The sequence below is a fragment of the Pleurodeles waltl genome, chromosome 3_1 (assembly GCF_031143425.1).
Source record: "Pleurodeles waltl isolate 20211129_DDA chromosome 3_1, aPleWal1.hap1.20221129, whole genome shotgun sequence".
In the NCBI taxonomy this organism is placed as follows: Eukaryota; Metazoa; Chordata; class Amphibia; order Caudata; family Salamandridae; genus Pleurodeles; species Pleurodeles waltl.
The window spans coordinates 629,516,246-629,542,338 of record NC_090440.1 but is presented as its reverse complement, the minus strand read 5'-3'; the positions used below and the strand labels follow the sequence as shown (position 1 = coordinate 629,542,338).

Sequence of the window (26,093 nt, the reverse complement as noted above, 5' to 3'; positions counted from 1 at the left end):
TAGCTGTATATGTGTATGCGACCTTGTTCTCCGCCAGCCTTTTCATGTATGCAATCCAATTGGCTGGGTGAGGGAGTGGGAGGCGTAGTGGGTACTGTTGGTGTCATTCTGTGTCACTTGCATATGGCATTGATGTTGTAGTGTATGTTGTGTTGTGTGTTGTGTTGCTGCGTGCAACATTAAGGTGAGTGGTGTTGTGTGGTGGTCATTGTCGCAATGTGTGCAGTTGTGATGTGCGAGTGTGTTTGTGTAGATGAGTGTGTAGTTGTGTAGGTTGCTGTAGTTGTGTCATGTGTGAGTGCAGTATCAATAGTGTGTGTCTGTTGTGTCATGGATTATAGTCAATGTGTGTTTGAGGATTGTATGTGCTTTGTTGTGCTGAAATGGCAATGGATACGGGTGTGTATGTGGCGTGTTGTGTCATATGTAATGAAGGGGGACACATGTGGAAAAGGTACAGTGTGTGTGTGTGTGATTTACCTGTATTCCACAGCCACTGCCATTGTCCACTGTCCTTTGGGTCCCACAATGTCTTCCCTCTGTCAGCAAACCGCCACCAGAACACTGCTTGCAGGACTGTAATATCTAAGTACAGCAGACAGAAACCCTCAACTTGACGGTCTTCTTGGGTCCGCCACAGACTCGGCTTGTTGGTGTGACTGATGAAACCCAAAGCAGCACCTCTGTTTTGCATGGAAAAATATGATGTATCCATGTTATGTTTTGGAGTGTTCTCTGTCTTGGGCACTAGGCCTACCAATACAAGTGGGGTACCATTTATATCGAGAGCCTTAGGTGAATGCTGGATGAAGGATGTTTGTAGCTCCCCATAGATTACAAGCTTTTCCATCACAGAAATGTGAAGGGAAATGTGTTATTTTAGTCAAAGCTTGAGGTGTGCTAGGGATTCTGGGTAAAAAAACCTGGTGAGATCCATGCAATTCACCCAGCCCGGAATTCTCTAAGTGTCTTGTTTTAAAAAATGTGCAAGTTTGCTACGTTTCCTTAGGTGCTGACTGAGCAAGAGCCCAAAACTAAAGCTACCCTTTTTGCTCAAAAAAAAAAAATATGGCACGTTTTAGTGGAAATATGTGATGTATAAATGTTACGTTTTGGACCAATTCCTGTTGCAGGCACTAGCCTGACCCGCACAAGTGAGGTACCATTTTCATCAGCAGTCTTAGGGAAATGCTGGGTGAAGGACGTTTGTGCCTCCTTGTAGATTACAGAACTTTCGATCACAGAAATTTGGGGGAAATGTGTTATTTTATTCAAAGGTTGAGGTTTGCAAGGCATTCTGGGTAGAAAATAACTTGGTGAGTTGCATGCAAGTCACTCCATCCTGGATTCTCCAGGTGTCTAGTTCTCAAAAATGTGCAGGTCGTCTGGTTTCCATAGGAGCTAACTAAACTAAGGCCCAAAATTCACAGCTACTCACTTTGCAAAAAAGTGCCCTTGATGGCAACCTTCTGGAGGGGGGAAATGGGGTAGAATGTGCGAAATATTGCCATAACAATAGCACACTGTCCTCTTTTCATGGTGTTTGTTTCTTGTGGGTTTGTGTCTGGATTGCTTACTGCCTAAATCACACATTTTACTGACTCCTTTATTATGCTTCTCTATGTTGACTTTGCAACTTCTATTTCAACCTGAGCTGATCCCTTCCTATTTCATCAGGTTAGCCACCAAAGATACATGTTATGGATAGACTCTTGAGGGTAGTTAAAACATGTCAAAAGTTTAATTCTCTTTCTCTCGCCTGGTATATAAATGTTACGTTTCATGTGAGATGCGTATAGAGGGCTTAAAATTATTCTCCACTCTGATCATTGATTCCTCATAATGATCATATTCCCTCTCCCTCTGGTGCTTTCACTTTAGACAGTGTTCTACAAGCTTCTGTCATTCAGAACCCAACAATGTAGTAGGATGCCCATCTTTCATTCCACAAGCATTCTTTTTGCGTCAATGGCACATAGAAAGCATGAAACTCATCCTTCTATCGCTTTCATTTATTGTGATGAATAGGTGGTACAATAGTGGAAATTCCAATGGATATGGAATGTGCACTAAATAGGATGCCAAGCGATATGCACCTTCACAGTTTCTTCAGAAAGTTGACTGAGACCTGTACAATACTAAAAATTGTTAGCAGATCGAATAAATAGTAAGACAGTAGTAATCCAATATGATTGTCTTAAAAAGAACGTATAAGGAATTTAAGAGTAACAATAGGTCACGCTAAAATGTGTAGCACTCATTAAACTGTCCTCCAATTCAAGTGGGATACATATTCCCATTGGCTTGAATAGATAAAGAAAAATTCTAAAATGAGGCTCAGTGTGCCAGATTGCCTTAAGGCGACCCAAATACGATAAGATATCTGACTGGAGTCAGTGGGACCAGGCCACAAAAGGTCCCTACGTGTGCCAGCAATACTAATGGGCAGAGCAGAGCATCATTTGAGGGGGTGCCATTGAGGTATTCTGCGTGCAATAGGGTCCTTTTACAGGCCCCCTTCAACACGCAATAATGACTGAGGGGGTTATTACAACTTTGGAGGAGGTGTTAATCCGTCCCAAAAGTGATGTTAAAGTGACTGATATACCACCAGCCCTATTACGAGTTCCATAGGATATAATGGACTCGTAATACGGCTGGTGGTATATCCGTCACTTTACCGTCACTTTTGGGATGGATTAACACCTCCTCCAAAGTTGTAATAACCCCCTGAGTATGGTGCGAAACGATGAAGTTTGCTGGGCAACCAAAATGCCACTGTGCCAGATGGGGCACTTACTGACCAGTTGAACGAAGATGTCACAAATTGCTAATCACAGGAGTACTCCTCCAGCCAAGATTTGGCCTTCAGATAGTGCGGTATGTACAAGCACAGGCTCTCATAGAATGATGACAGAATACATAGGGGGTCATTCTCCGCCCGCCAAAGTCCCGCCGTCAGAATACCGCTGCGCGGTCAAAAGACCGCCGCGGTAATTCTGAGTTTCCCGCTGGGCGGGCGGGCGACCGCCAGAAGGCCGCCCACCCGCCCAGCGGGAAACCCCCTTCCACGAGGATGCCGGCTCCGAATGGAGGCGGCGGTGTGGAAAGGGTGCGACGGGTGCAGTTGCACCCGTCGCGATTTTCAGTGTCTGCTATGCAGACACTGAAAATCTTTGTGGGGCCCTGTTAGGGGGCCCCTGCAGTGCCCATGCCTTTGGCATGGGCACTGCAGGGGCCCCCAGGGGCCCCAAGACACCCTTTACTGCCAGCCAGGTTCTGGCAGTCAAAACCGCCAGGACCAGGCTGGCGGTAAGGGGGTCGGAATCCCCATGGCGGCGCTGCCTGCAGCGCCGCCATGGAGGATTCCTCAGGCCAGGGGAAAACCGGTGGGAAACCGCCAGTTTCCCTTTTCTGACCGCGGCTTTACCGCCGCAGTCAGAATTGGCCTGGATGCACCGCCAGCCTGTTGGCGGTGCATCCGCGGTCCCCGGCCCTGGCGGTCCATGACCGCCAGGGTCGGAATGACCCCCATAGTGATGTAGGTATGATTCAGGACACAGCACCCTCGATCCTTATCATCATATCCCAGCGTTAGTACCTTTAAGAACCACTGAAGCAGGTCTGTAGGAGAAGAATTTCTAGTAAGACATTTGCACCTGCACATTCCATGTGAAAAGAAACAATATACAATTATGGAGGGAAAGGCGCAAAGGGGAAAAACGATGTAAAAACCTTTATCATTATCTCACTTAAACTACTTACTGCAGAGGTCTGGTCTCCTCCAATGCCCAGGGTCACCACCAGCACGGACACACTCTCGTGTATATTGGTCCAACGTGCCACATATAGTTTCAAAATATTTCCTCTGGAGAGTGTTGCTGCTGCACAGGTCATGAGTGCACGTTTTGTTGAACTCCGCAATGGACACTAGTTTTTCACAGCCCTCAAAGCTCTGCAAGATGGTCTCACACAACTCCCTCTGCAGCAAGCAAAAGAGAAACATTATCGGGTGACAGTTGCACATTGTGCTAAGACTCCAGTTCAATAGTGAAAGATTCGAATGAAGTTATATGTCTACCTCAATCAACAGAGTAGCCAGAAAATTAAAATACCCCTACTTAAAGCATACCTCTAATCTCGTAAAGCATGTGAAGTGAGGAGGCCTGATGTTCCCTTAAAATAATTACTTTTACCCTTTCTTCATGCTTCGATCCATCATTCTGCCCATCTACCGTTTCACCTTTCCATCTATTCATCCAACCAAATGTCTATCTATTCACCTGTCCACCGACCCATCCATTGCCCTTCTCCCCATACATTTTTCTTCGTCCTTCCATCCATTTGTCCATCTGTTCTTTAATTTTTCCTCCTAATTGTCCATCCAGAAATTAATTGTCGAATGTTTAGCACAAATCTATAAACTTGATGGGGCCTATTCATAAACTTCATTTTGTAGTACCTTTAGCAGTACTACAATAGTTCTATTCACCTACTACCAAAAACTATTCACTAGCCTTCATTCGGTGGTCTCTGCCTCTCTTATTTTTTATGTGCGGAGATCTCTTCATATGTATGCATACGTTTTTGAAGCAAATGTGGGAAGGACAGGGTCGAGCGGCTGAAAAATGGGGAATATTACTGAATGTAAGGAGTTTAGAGCAGTTCATTCTTTATCGTGTAAACTCCGGAAATCAAATTTAGCTTGATATACATTCTTCAAGCCAAACTATTGACCCCTTGCACATATAGCTAACACATTTCCTGAAGCAGGAGATATAGAGATAGGGGTAACCCACAGAAATCGCTGCAGCATAAAGCACAGCATAAAGAGAATTTGTAAAGAGGTTAAGGAAGGGCCCAGTGTACTCCAGCTCTGCCTTAGAATGCGCCCAGCAGCACCTATGGCTACTGGCACTGTAGCACACTCCTGTAGAAAATAATAAAGTCAGCAAATAGCTTTAGAAATATGTAGGAAAACAAAGGAAAATCTTTATTTTTTGATTTTTTAATATGCAAATTAGCTGAACTTTTCATGAAATCCTGTGCAAATTACGTACTGGCATTTTAGAGTGGGTAGTTACAATTCGGACCATGTCTCGATAGAAAAATAATTTATTGACTTGCCTATACCCTTGGAATCATTTCAGGAATCATCATAAAATGTTTAAAAAAAAGTGTTCTGGTGATTCTTATTGTGCATGGAAAGTTTTGGGGTGATCAGTCACGCAGGGGCCAAGAAAAAGTGAGGGGAGTCAAAAAAATGATTTTCCTATGTCAATTCCCATAGTTGTTTTGAACACAACTACAATCCAAACCGCTGGATGGACTTAAACCAAATTTGTCAGAAAGTTAGATTTTGTTCTGCAGATTGTGTTTTTTTTGTTATTTAGTCTAAATTTGTTCAGTAGATTTCAAGATATTAAACAGAAAATAAATATGTATATCTAGGGCTGCATATCTTTTGCAACACATTCATGATTATCTCGAAAATTTGCAAATGTGTAGGCCAAGAGGAATGCTGTGATCTGCTGGCTGCATCCTGAGCAGAAGGTTGCAGCCACAATTTTAGGTAACGGAACAGGGTCCCTGGTGCTGAAAATTGTGATCAAAAGTGCAAGAAGGGGTCAGGTAGAGGTACCTGCATAGGGTTAGGAAGTTATAGTTGCTTGGCCACTGGAGATATATATATATATATATATATGTATATATATATATATAGAAGTGCAGCTAAAGTACAAGGAGACTATACAGAGGTTTAGACAAAGAGGTTATAATCAAAAAAGACTACAGAAGAATCTAGAAAGAATTAAAACAATTTACTGTGATGCAATTTGATTTCCCAAACAATCCAATGTAAGACAGTTGAAATCAGATAATGGTGGAATGGTAATGGACTATACCAAAGAAAGTGGCATAATTAGGAACATTCTGTGTAAACATTGGCATGTTATACAGAGAGATCAGGATTTGAGTCCTAAAATAGGACCAGGGCTACTGATCACGTATCGGAAAGCCCAGTCAATAAAGGACTATATTGTAAAAAGTCATTTTTCTACAAAAAGCCAACAGAATTGGTTAACAGAACAACAACTTGGTTTTGTCAAATGTAATAGCTGTAAAGCTTGTAAAATTGGTAAATCAACGAAAGTAGTGAAATTATGGAATGAAGTGGAAGTGAACATCAAACATCGAATAACTTGTAATACTAAATTCACAGTTTATGTAATTGAATGCCATTGTGGCCTAAGATATATGGGCAGTACCATCTGTATGTTGAAGAAAAGATTTCTAGAACATTCCAGAGCAATTCTAAAGAATTACTTCACATATGCTATAGCCAAACATTTTCAACAGCATGAAATGAGTAGTTGGAAAATGTTAAGATATTTTGGAATAGACCATATTCCTGAACATGAAAGAGGTGGTGATAGAGTTAAAAAATTGAGGCAACTTGAGTACAGATGTATCATTTTAATGAGAACAAAGAGTCCTCTTGGATTGAATTACGATGAAGAACTTTTTGTTCATTTATAATCTAGTAAACAAGAGGGTGGTGTACATACATAGGATTCTAGTAGCATCATTTTTTAAATTCTTTAAATTTTTTAAGCTTTGATTTAACCATGACAGTACTTTAATTTCATGTATTAATTGATATTTTGGACATAATAGAGTGAAAATGTTTGAAAGATTTCATTGATATAATCTTGGCCAATGTGTATATTATCTTCCGTTTTCAAGTTAAGATATTGATGAATAATAATTATTCATTTATTTTTATCATGTCCTCTTCTAATTTTGGAATTTTGTTTATGTATTGAGACTTATACCAATTTAATTTTAAGTTTTGAATAATGTCACATAATAAATTGGTGTATATTATATATAGGTAACTACAATGACCAGAATGCATTGAACTGGTCTTCAGACTAAAATAGTATAAAAGAGGTAATAGAGGAAGGACAATGTAACCGAGAAGAAGACTGCAGAGTCGAAACGCGTTGTTCACCTTTGCACCGAATAAACTCCCTAATTGTTTTGGAGTCTAAACAGAGTGCGTTGCTATTACTTTTTGTTCGAAATCATTATCGTGGGTTCGGTCAGCCCTCTGCTCCGCACCAGCTATTGAGCGTGTCGTTCTTATTGACCGCATTGTTGTGGATATATATATATATAGAGATATATAGAGATATATATAGGGGTGATCTGTCAATCAGGGTGCAGAGGAAAGGAGGGGGTCCCAAAACATGTGTTCTTCATCGAATTTCCCATAGGGATTTTGGTCATACTTACAGCCCAAACTGCTGGACGGAATTACACCAAACTTGGCAGGAAACTAGCTCTTGTTCTAGATAGAGCTCTTTTTGTAATTTGGTGTATATCCATATAATCTACTTAAATAAGTTAGGAGTTATTAAAGAAAACATAAATATAGACATTTAGGGATGCAAAGGGTTAACAAATCTTGAAGACCTAATGCTGAGATCCAATTCGCTGGCAGCACTTCAACCAGGAAGTGGTGGAAGCCATCTTGAGACTCAGACTCAGCCGAGATCCAAATAGAAACATTAAAAAATAAACAAGAAGGCAGGTAGAAATAACCTGACCCCCTCAGCCTGGTGTGCAGTCCCAGAGGGATCCTGTCTGGGGCCACAAATGTTTTTTTTTTTTCACCACACAATCAAAGAGGATCTGCGAATCTGGTAGAATAAAATTAAAGAATAAAATTGTGGCTGCTGCTGCTGATTTGACCCCAGGGACCACCACCTCTCCAGAGCACAACCATGCACTATAAAAGGAGGGGAGCTGTGCATTTCCCTTCCTAGGGCCATTAATGGTCCTGGGGACCACCGCCTGCCCTCTCCCAGGGATGGCTACAGCTATGTCCTGAGATGCCCACTCTCGGGAAGTAGCTGTTTGCTCTCACTTTGCGGGGGTTCTTGGAAAGCTGCTGCCAAGAAAGAGCAACCAGTAAGTCTGTTCCCAGCGAGTGGGAACATGTAAAAGACGCCCACCCACTGGAAGTGGACCTTCATATGTTTTCCTGCTGGCTATGAAGTTGACAGGGGAACAGATGGAAAAACTGCTCATGCCTGCAGGAAGCAGAAATTGAAGATGCTCCTTGAGGGTGGGAGCAATGTTGACTGCCACAGAAGGTGGGGAACAGGCCGAGGTAGCGGAGGCATTGGAGCTACACATGTGGCCTTCAACAACAAGCCAGTTGGTTGCCTAGGTGGGCTCCAGGGCAACCACTATGTAATAGACAGGCCTCGGGGATGAAGTCTCCAGGATCATTACTGGCTCAGAGGGTGGCTGCCTTCCCCCTCCCCTTTAGTTACTGGCCAGGCCCTAGGGATAGGATGCCCAGTGCCTGTATTGCCCCAGGGAGAGGGGCTGCATGCCCCTCTCTCCCTTTAGTTACTGACCGTGTCCCAGAGGTCGGGGTCCATGGGGCCAATTTTGTTCATTCTTCCTGTCTGGCAAGGACATGGAGGATGGGTTCCCCAGAGCCAATATTGGCCCGGGAGGTGGGCTGTAAGACTCTCCTTTTTAAAATAGGGCCAGACCAGGGGAGATGGGATTTCAGGGGCCGAAATTGGCCATGGTAGGGGGACTGCTTGCTCCCCTCCTGATTGTTGGAAAGTGGACTTTCGGTAAGGGCAGTAAGGATCTACACCTAACAACAGGCCACTAACCCGCACTAAGTCTGGTTAGGTTTCAATAAATTAAACCCAGCTCAAACCTTGGGTGCTTGGCAACAAATGTCAAGGCTTAACTTAGGAGACAAGTTTGTAAAGCATTTGAAAATCACAAAACAGTGAATAAGTAAAACACAAAACACAATAAAAATCCAACAGTGAACCTAGACTATATTTTTATCTTTAGAATGACACCAAAATGATTAAAATCGGATAAGGGGAACCGGATCTATGAATTTTTAAATAATTCATGATTTTAGGGCATAAAAACCAAGAGCTCCAATCTGGTCATCTAGTTGCACTCAACCAGGGCAAAGTAAAAGTTTGAGGCCAACCGCAATGAATCCCTGCTCAGTTACAGTAAGCAGGAGGCCTCGGTCAAAAGTTTACCTTCGGATATAGGCCCATATCTATACTTTTTGACGCAAACCAGCGCCCGCGCTGGTTTGCGTCAAACAATTTACCGCCTGCTAACACCATTCCTACGCACCATGCGGGTGCCTTATTTAAGGATTGATGTTAGCCGGCGTAGGGGAAAATGGGGGTTGCGTGTTAAAGAATGGTGCAAGTCAGGTTTGAGTCAAAAATCATGGCTCAAACCGAACTTGCGCCATTTATTGATGCACAACCTCCATTGAAATGAATCCTGTCTTAGCAAAGACAGGAGCCATGCCCCCTTGCCCAATGGCCATGCCCAGGGGACGTTTGACCAAATTAGGCCCCCCTATGCCACTTAAAAAAAAAAAAAATAATACTTACCTCCACTTACCTGTACTTACCTGGGATGGGTCCCCCCATCCATGGGTGTCCTCCTGGGGTGGGCGAGGCTGGCAGGGGGTGTCCATGGGGGCAGGGAAGGGTACCTCTGGACTGCTTCTATGGTCTGAGACCATGGAAGTGAGCCCACAGGTACCTTAACGCCCGTCCCCTCCTGTGCGTCAAAATGACACATGAGTGTAAATAAGGTGCACAGGCCTTAAAGTCATTTTTCAGACGGGAACGCCTAACTTGCATGTCATTAACGGCAGGCGGTTTCCCGCATCCAAAAAATGACACACACAGAGGTTTTTTTACGTCTACGGGGTCGGGCGTCACAGTTTAAATATGGGGCAAGGTTTGCGCCGAATGTGCGTCCAAATTTTAGACGCACACTCAGCGCAAACAGAGTATAAATATGCCCCTTAGCTTTTTTCTTGAAGATTTTCTCAGCTGGATGAAGCCACCAATCCGATCTGACCTCCCTGAAGCCCTCTCCAGATACACGTTGCAGGAGACCTCGTGAAGAATTCTACCTTCAGACTTAGATGATTTTCCAGGGCAGACATCTACGTCTGGCCCAAAGCTGAATCTTGATCTGATGTCTGGGCCCTACTAAAGCCCCAAGTCATTATGGGCCTACCCTCCCAACTCGATTCTCAGCACCCACATATGACATTATTTTACAGGAGGGTCCCTAGACCTACCTGGCCATTCCTTCATGCTCAGCTGGAAGAGTTTGGGCAGTAGAGAGATGGGAAGTGTATTTTAAGAATATTCACTTCAGCGCACAAACCTTTTAAGAATTGTGTCCTGTTAGGTGTTATAAACTTTCACATTCTATTTGGTGTGATATTTGTGTGTTATGAAAGGTTCGCAAGCTTAACATTGCTATTCTGTAACATGATGTTTCCAATCAGTCAGGTGGTAGCCAAGAAAAAGTGGGCATCACAAAATGATTCCCCCCCCATACAATTTCCATAGGGAAAATTGGACAACAAGACAGTCAAAATATTTCAGCAGGATCACATCAAATTTAGCAGGATGCTAGATCTTTATTCAGAAAGCATGTTTTTAGTGATGAGGTGTGATTTTGTTCAGCCACTTTAAGAAATTAAGGTTCAAAATTTATAGATATCCATTGTGAGGGTGTGAAGGCAAAAAGTGATCTGATTGACTGGTCCGAGGTGACTCTCCATTTGGTTCTGCATGACTTAGCAATGTGATTGGCTGGCCACTATGGAAAAAAATGCTACGGCTGCCATTACAGGACTCAAACACTTGGTCCTCAAGTCCAGATGAAAAGGACATTGGGGCAGAATACAAATACCTTGACTCCCTAGCCCTGAGGGAGGGGGTCACAGAGGAGCACCCCCCAAAACCTTAATTTGAAAAAATAAATTAAAAGTCATCACTGTTCTGCTTGTCTCCTCAGAGCAGCCCTATTAGAAACCACAGGACGAAAAAATAAAAAAATAAAAAACAATGCCATAAGTCACTACGCACAGCCTCCGCGGTGTATAGAGGTCTTCACGGAAAGGCCATTTCCTCACCAAACTCTACTCAGCACAGCCTTCCCCCACATTACTGGTGTTCACAGAGAGGCCGCACACACACACACACATATTCACATACAGTGTCTCACACACACACATACATACTCTCACACAAAGATACTCACACAGTCTTGCATACACACACACACACACACAAAACACAGACACATACACACACAACACCCACAACCATACATTCACACCCATATACACATGCACACACAGACAGATAATCCAGACCCACAACACACAGAAAACACAGGAAGAATCTTCAGACACACCCAATGCACACACAGCTACCACCTACACACAAACTCCTAATATGCAGAGACACACAGACACATACCCACACACACAAACGTGCATATAGTCAAGCCCATGCACCCACCACCACATTCAGATGTACACACACAGACACAAACAAGCACACGCCCGTGCATGAATAAACCCACATACTCAACACCAAGACACACAGACATAGACACTCATGCACACATCCACATAAAGATAAACACACATACACACAAAACGTCTATATTTGTATATAGTTTGTATTACATTAGTAATACCAGCCTTTTTATAAATGTAAGACAAATTTGTTATGGGTCTTTCAAGTTTTTTTTTTTCCTGAAAATAATAATAGACTTAACTTTGATTACAAAAGAATAGACTGCTGTATCATATTATCATCAAATAAAAACATAAACACATATACATGGCAAAAAACATAAAGGTTTTTCCATTTTTAAATCAGTAAAGATATTTCTAAGAAGAACATTTTTAACTGTTCATTTATGATTTTGGGGTATTTTACAAATTTTGAAGTCTCAACAAAAAAATCATGGACATCTAACCCTGGAATTCTAACACAAACAACTATTTGTGTTGCTTGCATGTTCGCTCAATTACTAGCGTCTTCCCGTTTGCAATATATGTTTCTCCTGCCACCACTATATTTGAGCATCAGCTGGAATATGTCAGCTATATTGCTACTTTGGTACAAAGTCAGTGTTCTGCTTGAGTCCATGAGGTAGTGGGTCCTATCCAGGTCCCACTGAAGCTCCTGTGTCAGATGTGGGTGCCTCCTCTTGACCTAGTTGGTCCTGGTATTGATGCTCAGCATGTACAAAATTATATAGATTCATAGCCCACATATGCTTTAGCATCTCAGATGTTCTTTGAAAGTGCACATTTCTTGTTCCTCTGTTGAATTGTCAGTGGCACAAGTTATAGGTTACAATTACAGCATTGACTACTTTTTTCTTCTAGTGGGATGGAGACATTTTCCCATACTAGCTCCATCCCAGGGCTGGAAGCTTACACTTCCTCCTCATCTCCTTTGCCCTGTTCTCACCAGATGGCATCTTTTTGAACCCCTAAACATCCCAATGAAAATGGGGGGTAGGGGGAGCTCACCAACTAATCAAAGTTACTCTTCTCCCAAATGAGCTGAGTTTCAAAGGGTGAGCTATCCCTCAAAGTAAAGAAAGACAGTATAATTTCAACCAATCAGAAGTCTTTCGTTTGTGACACCGGTTTCACGGTACTACCAGGGTACACCTACGTGACCACAAAGTATTTAAGCAAACCACTTTTTATATAAAATCAAAAGGGGTCCTCATAATCTGATTCATCGAGAAGATGTCTGACCGTAAGTTAAGCAACAATTAATATTTTATACTAAAAAAAACTTTTTAGGTTATGTGGTGGTCGTACAGTACTCAGGTGAGACCCAGAACAGGCAGTATAATTCCTTAGTGCGCCACCGGGGTTTGACATAGGCTCTTCCAGTCCTGTTAGAAATCTGTGAGACCACGAAAAGTCAATATATATATCTCCATATTATATATATATATATATATATATATATATATATATATATATATATATACACTTAAAAAGCCAAAGGTTACAGGGACGTTAAAGTTAGGTTCTGAATTTACTCATACAAAAGTTTTTTCAGGTAACTATATCTCGTTCCCTGAGATAACTATAACTCGCACCCCCACCATGCACAGCTTTTTTAGGAATATTTTTCAAAATGAGTGCTATAATATCTGGTGTTATTATACTGCAGTCAGGCCCTTTGGCCAACCCCCTATAACCACCCAGCCGTGCATGGTGAGCTTGCCCGCAGGGCCAGGCCTGTGGCTAGTCCCTTTGGCTAGCCTCCCTAACCACCCAACCCCAAGAGAGAGAAAGGGAGAGATTGAGAGAGAGAGAGAGTGATTTAGGCTTTGATGAATGAGATATTTCCAGACAAATTGAAAATAAACATTTTTGTCAATTAGAAAGAGTGAGTTCACCTTTCAGTATGTATCTTGACTATTTATAGTTGAAAATAAACTAAATCAAGAACAGACCACAGACTTACTTAGACTAGTAATCTTAACCTTTGGCGGAGACCTTAACCATTAGGCCAGAGGTGGCTCCTTACTGTGAACTCTCCTGACTTAGCTATGACATTCAACACACAGATTTTGACAGGAAACGGCGTCAATGTTCCATCGCTAGGAATGTTTAACAGTGAAAAACACTAGAAAACAAACAGGTTCACTGCAAAGGGAGAGACTAGGATTTAAACCTTCAGCCTAGTGAATGACAGCATAATACCTTGACCATTGGGTCAGAAGGGACTCTATACTGCTCTGCATCCCAAGGTAACTATTACATTTGTACCAAACATCTTGCTAGTCTGACTCTTTGAAGTGATTGTATGGAGAGACCATTACAATAACAATCTCTCTCTCTGTCTTCCCTCCTACTATGGGATGGAAGACAGAGAGAGAAAGTGAGAGAATGAGAGAGAGGTAGATACATTAAATAAAATAGATTGACAGAGAGAACTTGAGAGAAAGATGGAGAATAGGTTTTTATCCTTTGGTGAATGATATACTTTGAATGGAATCTTTTAGGACAAATCAAAAGAAATATATTTGCCGTTTAAAGCAAGTGAGATCACGTTTCAGTATGAACCTTTAACTTTTGAAGTTTAAAATAAATTAAAAGAGGGGAAAGGCCACAGACACACCTGGAGTAGAACCCATAATTTTCAGTTTGAAGGTCTGTGACCTTAACCATTATACCACAAGTGACTCCTTACCATGCTGTTTCCAGACTAAGATATGACATTTAAACCATGCAAGTTATAGGAAAGAAACATGAATATTCCATCACTAGGAAGGTTTAACAGTCAAAACACTAGTGAATAAACAAACACACTGGCAAGCAATACAAAGATTTGAACCTTCAGGCTACTGAACTACAGCACAAGACCTTGAACATTAGGCCAGACATGACTCTGCTCTGCATCCAAACATAACTACAACATTCATATCAAACAACTTGCTTGTCTGACTCTATGAAAGCATTGGCCCTCATTAGTGGTCTCTGGGCAAGAGTGCCATGCGAAATGCTGCCACCATACCGGCAGTGGTGGTGGTAAAACGACTGCCATTTTATGAGTCACAAAACACAAACCGTCCAAATACAGACACAAAACCAACACTGCCAGGTCAACCCAAGGCAAAAGAGTGACTGATCAACCGCCGGCCTCGCCACGCCATCACCATTCCGACTGTCATATTATGAGGCAACCTCCAACACAGCGTAACATACAACGTTGGTGGTACGCACCCTGGCGGAAAAAAAAGGCACCGCAGACAATACCCAACATCACATTGGCCAGTTCAAATAACCCACACCTGATGACCATACGCACACCAGAGAAGAAGCATACCCCCAAACATAGCTAACAAACATCACACAGCACACATTGCACAAATCAACACCTTAGCCCACCAGCACACACAGCCAAACACCCCACATCACTACACACCCTGTCCTACACCCAAAACTCACAACACATACCCACCCCATAAGATGTCACGCCAGAAGCACCCACGATTCACCGACAATGAGTTGCAGGTCATGGTGGACAAGATCATCAGAGTAGAGCCACAGCTCATGGGAGTCCAGGTTCAACAAACATCAATAGCCACGAAGTTGTGGCAGAGGATTGTCGATAGGGTTAATGTAGTCAGCACATACACACGCACAATTGAGGACATCAGAAAGAGGTGGAACGACCTCAGGGGGAAGGTCTGGTCCATGGCATCCAGGCAGAGGATAGCCAATAATAAGACCGGCAGTGGGCCCCCACCTCATCCCCTCCATCTGACAACCTGGGAGGAGAAGGTCCTGAACATCATGTATCCAGCGGGCCTGACTGGTATCAGCGGAGGGCTCAAAACTGGTAAGTCAGCAATACCCCCCAAGCACCAACCACCTATGCCCAGCATGCATCCCCCCCACTCCCTAAACCACTGCAACCCACCCCACTGACCCTGTGCCAAACACCCCATGCCCCTCCTCTGCATGCCATACCACCCCACTACCACCATCCTTACTCACCCCCCCCAAATGCATGGATGTCAAGCACACATGTCCCACAATCCAATCCAAACCAACATCTGTAGTGCAGCAGCTGCCACTGCGATCACTGGGTAACATGTCGAGCCACTGCATGCATCATAACAGGGACACAACAATAACATTCACACAACTAACATCTACTGTATCCATCCACCATGCTACTGACACCCTGCAGAGGATGCCAGGCTCAGACAGCTCTCCCCGGGATGAAGGCCCCACTGGATATCTAGATGAGGACGACTTGCCTGGGCCATCTGGAGCCACTGGGCAGGCCACCAACGGCACACCAACCCTGGACACACCAGAAGACCCTACTATGTGGCAACAACACCACAGCCAGACCCTGAACCGCAAACCTGTGCCCCACGAACCCAACAATCAGAGGTGTGTCCCGCAGTACAGTGGCCAGGGTTGAGGGCTCCCACCCCAGACAATGATGGCCCTGCTGATACTGGGAGTGTGAACACTGTGCCAGGGGCACAGGCACAGTGGGCTAGGACTAGTGGGAGGGGAACCGTGACCCAAGGGTTGGCACAGCCACACCAACTGACTGCCCAGGAGGGCCTCAACCAAGTCCTCAGGGTATACCAGCACACCGAGGACACAGTGGCCCAGATCCTCGCCACCGTGCAGAAAACCCTGCAGCTGTGGGGGCAATACCATCAGGAGGCCATGGAACAGTGGCAGGCCCACAATATCACCATGGCCTCCATTGCAGGGGTGATCAAGGACCTGACCACTGTCATGCATGAGTCGACCAACCACCAGCAGTCCACTAGCATTGGCCACATCCCACTTGCAAGGCCCATTGTGACCTGGAAAGAGCCAGAGGCACGGTAGGGGAGGACTGACAATACCTGCACTGTGGAAGTGATGGCATTGGGATTGCGCCTGGCAGGCAACAGACATGGCTCCAGCTGGGCTACTAGTTCCGTTATGGTCACATGGTTCAGGCGATAGGTCTGGCCTCCAGGATAGCAAAGTCAACTAGGGGCTTGTACACCGGTGCATTCCTCATCTTCAACTGTGCATAGTACCTGAGAACAGGAGAGAGGTGGTAACATGTCGAGCAGCATAGACATATGACACACTGAATTTCACACACATCACACATTGTAATTGTAAAATGGTTGCCGCCTGTCTGCGTGCATGGGACAGGTGGGAATGGGATCATCCTGCCAGCGTAACACGCCATGGCAGTAGGCAGTCATGACTACCGTGCAACTCACCATTGGCTCACACTCTTGCCAATGGGAGGCAGGAGACAATGGCGGTGACAGTGATGTCCATGACGGCCGTGACTGCCATTTCATGTACTCATGCTCACTGGACTCCTGAACCTCATGTACTGAAAACCTCCACTGCGTGTGCTGCTGTGTACTGACTCTAATAGCCAAGATGCCGCGTCCTGCAGGAGACAGGGCCCCAGCCTTCACTCAGGAAGAGTTGGTGCGGCTTGTGGACGGGGTCCTGCCCCTTGGTAGGTGGCAGTGCGAATGGAGCATGGACATTGGTGAGGAGCAGAGGACTAGGTTGGCAGACAACATGTGGGTGTGGATGTGTGATGTATGCTATCCACTACTGTCCCAGGTATGCCATCCCATATTACTGTGTTCTTCTGTCCCTGTGGGTCCATGCCTGGCTGAGCACCCACTGCAGAAAGCGGTGGGAGGACCTGAGATGCTGAGCCCAGAAGACCACTGTGGCCCAGCTGGGGATGTCCTCCCAACGAGGGAGAGGTGCCCGTCTGACCCTGACCCCCTAATGGCCCGCATATTGGTGGTGACCTATCCTGAGGTGAATGGGCGCTTGAGGGCAGCACAGCAGCCACATAGGGGTGAGTACTCACATCACTTGTGATATGTGTTGATATGATGGCTTTGGGTGGGCACCTTTGGGTAGCTGTAGCATGGATGCTTGGTACACTGATCTCCACCATGGGTTGAGTCCATCCGGGCAGGACTGACATCACAGGTGTGAGTAATGCCATGCAGTCAATGGTAGCAGGGCAGACTCCTCAATGAAGCACTGTGTGGCTACCTACTTGATGGATCTGCCTTCCAGAACATGGCAACTGGATCTTCAGAGGGGGGTATCAGGGCATTGTGATAGGTCCTGGCCAATCACTGTGCCAGGCATTTATCCATGACCTCAATCAGCTGGCAGGCACTACATGTATGGTGAGTGCACCAAGTGGTGGCAGTGCTTCTTGACATTAGCCAAGGGGGGCCACCTAACTAATCGTGCAGGATCCTTCTGGGTGTCCAGTCCTTTGCATGCGTGTCATGAGAGCTATGGTTAGTGGGCAGGTATTGGACAGGTGTGGTAGGTATGACACTCCTTATGTCGAAGTGATGCCTCAGTTAGACCATCAGGGGTTAACATGTGCATTGTTGCCCTTTCCCCCATGGTGTCATCAAGTAGTGATCAGAGGTGGGCAAAATGTATCATGGCATTGCATGGCATCTAATGCATATGTACTACCCTGTGTGACTGTTGTGCTGGCATTGAGCGATTGTACTCTTTCTCTCTCTCTCTTTCTCCCTCCCTGGCCTCCTCTATCTTTGTGTGTATAAGCATCATCTAGCAAAGGACAAGGGGCACCAGAGAGTGGGGAAGCTGCAGCCCACGGGACCCAGGAGGCAGACCCCAGAGGAGCCGAGGGGACCAGTGAGACAGAGGGTGAGGGGAGTGCACGGGGGAGACCAGATCAATCACTATATCTTCTGATTCCTCCTCCGATGGCGGCGCCCTGGCGGACCCATCTGGGACCACTCCAGCACCATCCTTGTCTGCCGACCCTCATACCAGCACTTCCTTCCCTGTAGCTCCCCACCCAGTGCTCTGTGCCCACTCACCCAAGAGGGTGGGCATCTCCTTCACCAGAGGCACCTCTGCACCTGCTCGAGTCAGCCCTGCTGCCTTCAATGAGGAGGCTATTGACCTCCTGAAGTCCATCTCTATGTGGCAGACAACTGTTGTGAAGCCATCCAGGGACTGGCATCCCAGATGCAACAGAATAATGCGTTCCTGGAAGGCATTCACGGTGCCTTGTCTCGCATTCAGAGATCATTTCAGGCTCTGGCCTACTCATTGATGGCAGCCAGTGTCCCTTCTTTTTCCATCGCCCCTCCAGCTTCCTGTTACCAATTCCACATTCCTCTTCCTTCACCCACCCAAGGCACACCTACTGACAGATGCATCCACATCAACAGACATGGTACGCAAGGGCAAACATAGGCACCACAGACGCCACCACCACCATGCACACACTCAACACACCCAAGCAGACATGTCAACATCCACACCCTGCACTGACTTCCCAACTACCTCCCCCCTTACAGTCGACACTACACTCACACTTGCAGCCAGCATCACATCAGTCACTGTTCCTGCCATATGTGCCATCACTGCTACCATCACCACATCTTTTTACCCCCATTCATGCACTCCATACACCACTGGCACAGACACCACAACTATCAACGCTCCCTCATGCAGCACATCCAACCTACCTGCAGACACCACCCCAACATACACTCACACTGCCCCCCTGCCATCTCCCTGCATATCCTCCCCACCTCCTCTGAGTAGATTTAAACCCTCACACTCACCCACCCAACAGTCCCCCAGCACACACATTTCATCCACCACATGCCTGCACCCATGGCGCACCCATGTACACACCTCACAACCATACCCACTCCCTCCACTCCCAAACCTCTTTCCAGTGACCTCCTATGTGTTCCCAAAAAACATTTCTTGCACGGTTTTTCCCTGTTCCCTACCATTGACCCAGTCCCTTTCCCCCCAAATGTCCTGCTACCCTTCCACTGGCCATGCGTTTCACATCCCAGCCTGTCACTGCCCCTGCCCGTCCCCCACCTGCCACTTCCGCCCCTGTGATGTCCACTGCTCCTGCTGCCAACCCCAAGCCCACTCCCTCCTCTTCCCAGGCCAAGCCACATGTTCATGTGTGTGCTCTTGGCTTCCTGTGTTGTGTGTGTGTGTTGTGTGTGTACTAGCATAGTTCCCTCCAGTGTGTGCTAGGCTGGTGTATTTACGGTTGGTGTTGTGGTCGTCGTCGCTGATTCGGGAGTTGCAGGGCCAAGTAGAGGACTGGAAGGAGTTGCATTTCGCGTGCCATGGTGCCTATGGACGTGCCTGTGTTCCTGAAGGTAGGTGTTCCCTTTATCTTGTTCATTTCCAGCAGGGTTTGGTGGCTGTGGTTCCCCTCTGGAAATCCTGACAGTGTACAACCTCGTAATATGGTCGTGGGATGCTGCCTGACTGCCAGGCCGGAGATAGCTCCTGCCTGGTGAGCCAGCACTTCTGCTGTGGTGGCCCCGACAGTAACTTGCCTGTGTTCTGCAGGAACCTTTCCGGGAATTGTAATGTGTCAGTCTTCAACCCCTGGGCTCGCAGCGGTGTGGCCACCAACCCCACCCGGGCGGTACACTGACTGCCAAACTCATAATGAGGGCTGTTGTATGGAGAGACAATTGCAATGACAATCCTTCTCTTTCTCTTCCATCCCATTATGTATGGAATGGAAGAGGGAGACAGAGAGTGACAGGTCCGCCGAGGGAGCCTCAAGGCCCCCTCAGTCCTAGCCCAGTTCTGCGGGAGCTAGTATTGTTCCTACAAGCAGGGAGCTGCCTTAAATAGCAGGTCTCTTCTAGAGGAAGTGATGTTTACATCTATTTCCCTGCACGCATATTTGCATGCAGGGTAAACTGTTTGACAGTGAAAGTGAAGTGTTTGCTCTAACTTGGGTGTCAAAGTTCCCACCACGTCAGAGCAAGTAGCTGTATCACTTGTATAGGTGACATAGCAGGAGTCCACCATGCGGGTTGGCAGTCACCAGGTGCTTCTGTGCCCCCCCTCCAATCTAAAATAGCCCCAGGGAGGTGGTGGTCCCTAGGGCTGGGGGTCTGCAACAGACCCTCTTCAATCTTTTAGTTCAGCCAAAGGGAGGTGGCGGTCTCCTGGGGGGCACGTGGCCATCTGCATTACAGACCCATCTCTCTACTTTCCTTTGTGACCAAAGTACACGGAAACTATGTAAATCAGCAGCTGGTGCATTTCATCTAGTCTAAAGATTTGCTGCACAAGACCCAATCGGGCTTCCACCCTCAATACAGCATTTAATCTGCTCTATTGCTAGCCTCCGAGTCCTTTAGACACATTGTTGATGAAGGCAGCACTGCTGCTCTGATAATATTGGATCTTAGCACAGCTTTTGATTACTTGTCTCATGGCTTACTGTTGGAACAACTGTGGTCCTGTGGTATTTGTGTATCTGCTCTGAGGTGGTTAGCCTCCATTCTTCAGAACCATACCTTCCAGGTAGTTCAACAGTTTTGCTTGTCTTCGATATTCCAAGCTGAAACAAGGGGTGCCTTAGGGCTCTACCTTGAGTTCCACATTGTTTAATCTATATGTGCGTCCTCTGGCTGAGGTGAATTAGCGTTCCGGTTTAAAATTGTGCCTTATATGGATGATACCCAACTGATCGTCATCCTCACCCAGGACCAGGGTTCATCCACTGAGCACCTTAGATCATGCCTGGCTAGTTTAACCAGGTGGATGGAACAGAGCTGTCTCAAATTGAACGCCTAGAAAACTGAAGTAGTGGTGGTAGGGAAACAGCCTTTGATCTGGTCCTCAGCTTGGTGGCCTGACGCTCTGGGATCAGTGCCAGTTCCAAAGAAATCAGTGAAAAGCCTTGGCATCTGGTTTGATGCCAACTTTAGCTTTGAAAAACAGATTTCCATACTGGCGGGCACCTATTTTGCCATCCTAAAATTGTCTGTAGCTGCCAGGAAAACTGTGCTTCAAGCTCTGATCACTTCAAGGCTGGATTATTGTAACGTACTTTACCTAGGAGCCACCAGGGGTAGACTTTAAAAGCTCCAAAGCATTCAGAATGCCATGCTCACCTGCTACTTAACTCCCTGAAAATGTCTTCAGTGGGCCAGGCCCTCATCACTATCCATTGGCTTAGCATTAGCTTATTTTAAGTAAGTGAACATTAGCGTGGGGACACTCCGGATCAAAATAACCATATGTTCTATAAACTCCTTTAACATAACATAACATAACATTTTTTGGAGCCCTTGGAAGGTGGTAGTCCCTGGGACTGTGGGGGGCCCTGGGTCCCTCAAATTACATTTGATTAGAGCCCCGGGGAGGTGGTGATCCACAGGGCCTGGCCCTCCACCTTACATTGTATTGAAGCCCCAGGGAGCTGGCGGTCCCTAGGGCAGCAAAGAGGCTGGTTGGCCCACTCATTACATTTATTTGGATCTTTCTCTGGGGCAGTGGAGGGTGGGGCAGGTGGCCCTCCTGCATTAGATTTGGTTGGAGCCCCAGGGAGTTGGTGTTCCCCGGGGCTGCATTCATTATAAATAATCTCCTGGGAGGTGGCAGTCCATGGAACTGCAGAGGGGGCAGATGACTTCTCACATTACATATGACTAGAGCCCCAGGGAGGTGGTGGTCCCCGGGGCTAGGGCGGGACTGGGTGACCCTTACTCATTACATTTAATTGAAACCCCTGGGGGTGGTGGTCCCCAGGCCACATTCATTATAAATAAGCCCTGGGAGGTTGCAGTCCTCGGGGCATCAAAATGCCCTAGTAGGGGGCCCATGCGCCTTTTCCTTAATTTAAAAATGCCTACGGTACCTGGCCCACTCAGAGACTTTTTAAAGTGTGGGAGCCCAAGCTTGTTTTAAAAAAACAATGTTGCCATAAATTCAGAGATCTACCACAAATTTGTGGTAACATTTTTAAAAAAATGCTTTTTTGCCCTAGAGGGGTGGCGTCCCTCTGGGACTCCAACACCAGAGAAAAGGGGTCAGAGTGACCCTACCCTGTCCCTTTTCTTTTTTTAAATATTTTTTTGAGCAAGCTCATTATTATTTGCGAACCCATGGCGCCTCTAGATATTTATATTTAGTTTTCTTTTAATATTTCAAGAAGTACTGAACGGATGTACACCAACTAACAAAATCACTCTTTCTGGACCAAGAGCTTCCTTTCCGTCAAATCTGGTGTAATTCCCTCCAGCTGTTCGGGCAGCAGTCAGGTCTAAAATCCAAATGGGAATTATAATGGAAAATGCAAGGGTCGCTCCCCTGGAGGGGCAAATTGTATTTAGGCCATTTCTGCCCGCTTTGGGGGCAGATCGGCCGATTTTAGGTCAATCTGCCCCCCAGGGGGCAGAAACTACTAGGCACCGGGGATTTTTTTTTGGCGCCAATGTCACGCAGGGGGAGTGACCCCGTTGGCAAGGGTCGCTCCCGGGGGGGGTGGTCTGGGGTTGGGGACAAATTTATTTTGGGCCATTTCTGCCCCCCCTGGGGCCGGCTGAGCTAGAGGCCAAAATCCACAGGTAGGCACAAGTGAGGTATAATTTTTATCGGGAGACTTGGGGGTACGCTGGGTGGAAGGAAATTTGTGGCTCCTCTCAGATTCCAGAACTTTCTGTCACGAAATGTGAGGAAAACGTGTTTTTTTAGCCAAATTTTGAGGTTTGCAAAGGATTCTGGGTAGCAGAACCTGGTCAGAGCAGCACCACAAGTCACCCCATCTTGGATTCCCGTAGGTCTCTAGTTTTGAAAAATGCACAGGTTTGGTAGGTTTCCCTAGGTGCCGGCTGAGCTAGAGGCCAAAATCTACAGGTAGGCACTTTGCAAAAAACACCTCTGTTTTCTTTCAAAAAATGTGATGTGTCCACGTTGTGTTTTGGGGCATTTCCTGTCACGTGTGCTAGGCCTACCCACACAAGTGGGGTATCATTTTTATTGGGAGAGTTTGGGGAACGCTGGGTGGAAGGAAATTTGTGGCTCCTCTCAGATTCCAGAACTTTCTGTCACCTAATGTGAGGAAAACGTGTTTTTTTGGCCACATTTTGAGGTTTGCAAAGGATTCTGGGTAACAGAACCTGGTCAGAGCCCCACAAGTCACCCCATCTTGAATTTCCCTAGGTCTCTAGTTTTAAAAAATGCACATGTTTGGTAGGTTTCCCTAGGTGCCGGCTGAGCTAGAGGCCAAAATCTACAGGTAGGCACTTTGCAAAAAACACCTCTGTTTTCTTTCAAAAAATGTGATGTGTCCACGTTGTGTTATGGGGCGTTTCCTATCACGGGCGCTAGGCCTACCCACACAAGTCAGGTATCATTTTTATCGGGAGACTTGGGGGAACGCTGGGTGGAAGGAAATTTGTGGCTCCTCTCAGATTCCAGAACTTTCTGTCACCGAAATGTGAGGAAAACGTGTTTTTTTAGCCAAATTTTGAGGTTTGCAAAGGATTCTGGGTAACAGAACCTGGTCAGAGCCCCACAAGTCACCCCATCTTGGATTCCCCTAGGTCTCTTTTTAAAAAATGCTCAGGTTTGGTAGGTTTCCCTAGGTGCCGGCTGAGCTGAGGCCAAAATCTACAGGTAAGCACTTTGCAAAAAACACCTCTGTTTTCTTTTAAAAAATGTGATGTGTCCACGTTGCGTTTTGGGGCGTTTCCTGTCACGGGCGCTAGGCCTACCCACACAAGTGAGGTATCATTTTTATTGGGAGACTTGGGGGAACATAGATTAGCAAAACAAGTGTTATTGCCCCTTGTCTTTCTCTATATTTTTTCCTTCCAAATGTACAGTAAGAGAGTGTGTAAAAAAGACATCTATTTGAGAAATGCCCTGTAATTCACATGCTAGTATGGGCACCCCGGTATTCAGAGATGTGCAAATAACCACTGCTCCTCAACACCTTGTCTTTCCTTTTTGGAAATATAAAGGTTTTCTTGATAGCTATTTTCCACTCTTTTTATTTCAGCAAATGAATTGCTGTATACCCGGTATAGAATGAAAACGCACTGGAGGGTGCAGCTCATTTATTGGCTCCGGGTACCTAGGGTTCTTGATGAACCTACAAGCCCTATATATCCCCACAACCAGAGGAGTCCAGCAGATGTAACGGTATATTGCTTTTGAAAATCTGACATTGCAGGAAAAAGTTACAGAGTAAAACGTAGAGAAAAAGTTATGTTTTTTTCACCTCAATTTCAATATTTTTCTTTTTCAGTTGTTATTTTCTGTAGGAAACCCTTGTAGGATCTACACAAATTACCCCTTGCTGAATTCAGAATTGTGTCTACTTTTCGGAAATGTTGCAGTTTCTGGGATCCAGCATTGGTTTCATGCCCATTTCTGTCACTGACTGGAAGGAGGCTGAAAGCACAAAAAATAGTAAAAAATGGGGTATGTCCCAGTAAAATGCCAAAATTGTGTTGAAAAATTGGGTATTCTGATTAATGTCTGCCTGTTCCTGAAAGCTGGGAAGCTGGTGATTTTAGCACCGCAAACCCTTTGTTGATGCCATTTTCAGGGAAAAAAACACAAGCCTTCTTCTGAAGCCCCTTTTCCCCGTTTTTTGGAAAAAAAACGAAATTTTCACTGTATTTTGGCTAATTTCTTGGCCTCCTTCTGGGGAACCCACAAAGTCTGGGTACCGCTAGAATCCCTAGGATGTTGGAAAAAAAGGACGCAAATTTGGCGTGGGTAGCTTATGTGAACAAAAAGTTATGAGGGCCTAAGCGCGAACTGCCACAAATAGCCAAAAAAAGGCTCGGCACAGGAGGAGGAAAAGGCCTGGCAGCGAAGGGGTTAACATAGAAAACACTCTATCCAGGCATCAAAGTCCCATTGGGTTGCCAAATCTCTACTTGGCACAGTCTTTCTCCTATGGACAACTCTTCATGGACAGTCTAAACCCTCTACACGTGCAACCAAAGCAAAGCATGTTTCAAACACAGTCATTAGCAGTGCAGAATCTGGAGAAATGCTGCACTACATGTAGCTTACTAAATACATCTTAGTATCAGAAGTGTATGGCACACTCTCATACTAACTGGAGGATTTTATCTCAAAATAACCTACATTTTTACCTTTAACTGTAATTTAATCTTTTTTTCCTAGTGAATTTCCATTTTTTTTTAACCAAGAAAGACACTAATGTTGGAGATTTGTTTACATACTATATGTATATATATATATATATATATATATATATATATATATATAGGTAACAGGGACGTAATAGTTACGTTCTGAATTAAACGCACAAAACCAAAGAAATTCAGCTGTTATCGATTTCAAATAACTATAACTTGAGCCCTAAGGTAACTATAACTCGTGCCCTCGCCATGCACAGTTTTCTCATCAATAAATTTATTTCAAATGTTGCAGTGATAATATCAATGATGCCATAGAAAACAGCATGAATGATGTAAATATATGGGGTAATTAGCTGTGTATAGCAAGGCACAAGTTTATTTCCAGTTAATTTCTACAGTTTTGAAATGCTAATTCCAACTATAACATCCCTGTAACCTTTCATTTTTACAGTGACTTTCTATGGTATTTCAAACACTGTATTTATTTGCAGGGCCATGAATCCAGCCACACACCATACATGGGGTATATTTCAGGGCCTGCCCTGTGGTCAGGCCATGCGCCTAATTCCCCACATGCTACCAATCCCATGCTGCACACAGCCATTGTCCAAGCACAGTGGGGATTGGCCACAGAGCCTGGCCTGCAGCCAATCCCTGTTGCCTACCCCTCCATGCATCAAGTCCTATGCTGT

The 26,093-nt window shown here is 45.4% G+C and overlaps 1 protein-coding gene across 1 annotated transcript in view; it reads right to left on the bottom strand.

Moving 5' to 3' along the window:
- Nucleotides 1-26,093, bottom strand: part of LOC138284401 (mucin-5B-like) — a 1,991,087-nt gene that overhangs the window by 1,629,594 nt on the left and 335,400 nt on the right. The window contains exon 6 of the mRNA XM_069223138.1: nucleotides 3,766-3,982. Coding sequence (XP_069079239.1) covers nucleotides 3,766-3,982 — 217 coding nt within the window. The remainder of the gene's footprint in view (nucleotides 1-3,765; nucleotides 3,983-26,093) is intronic.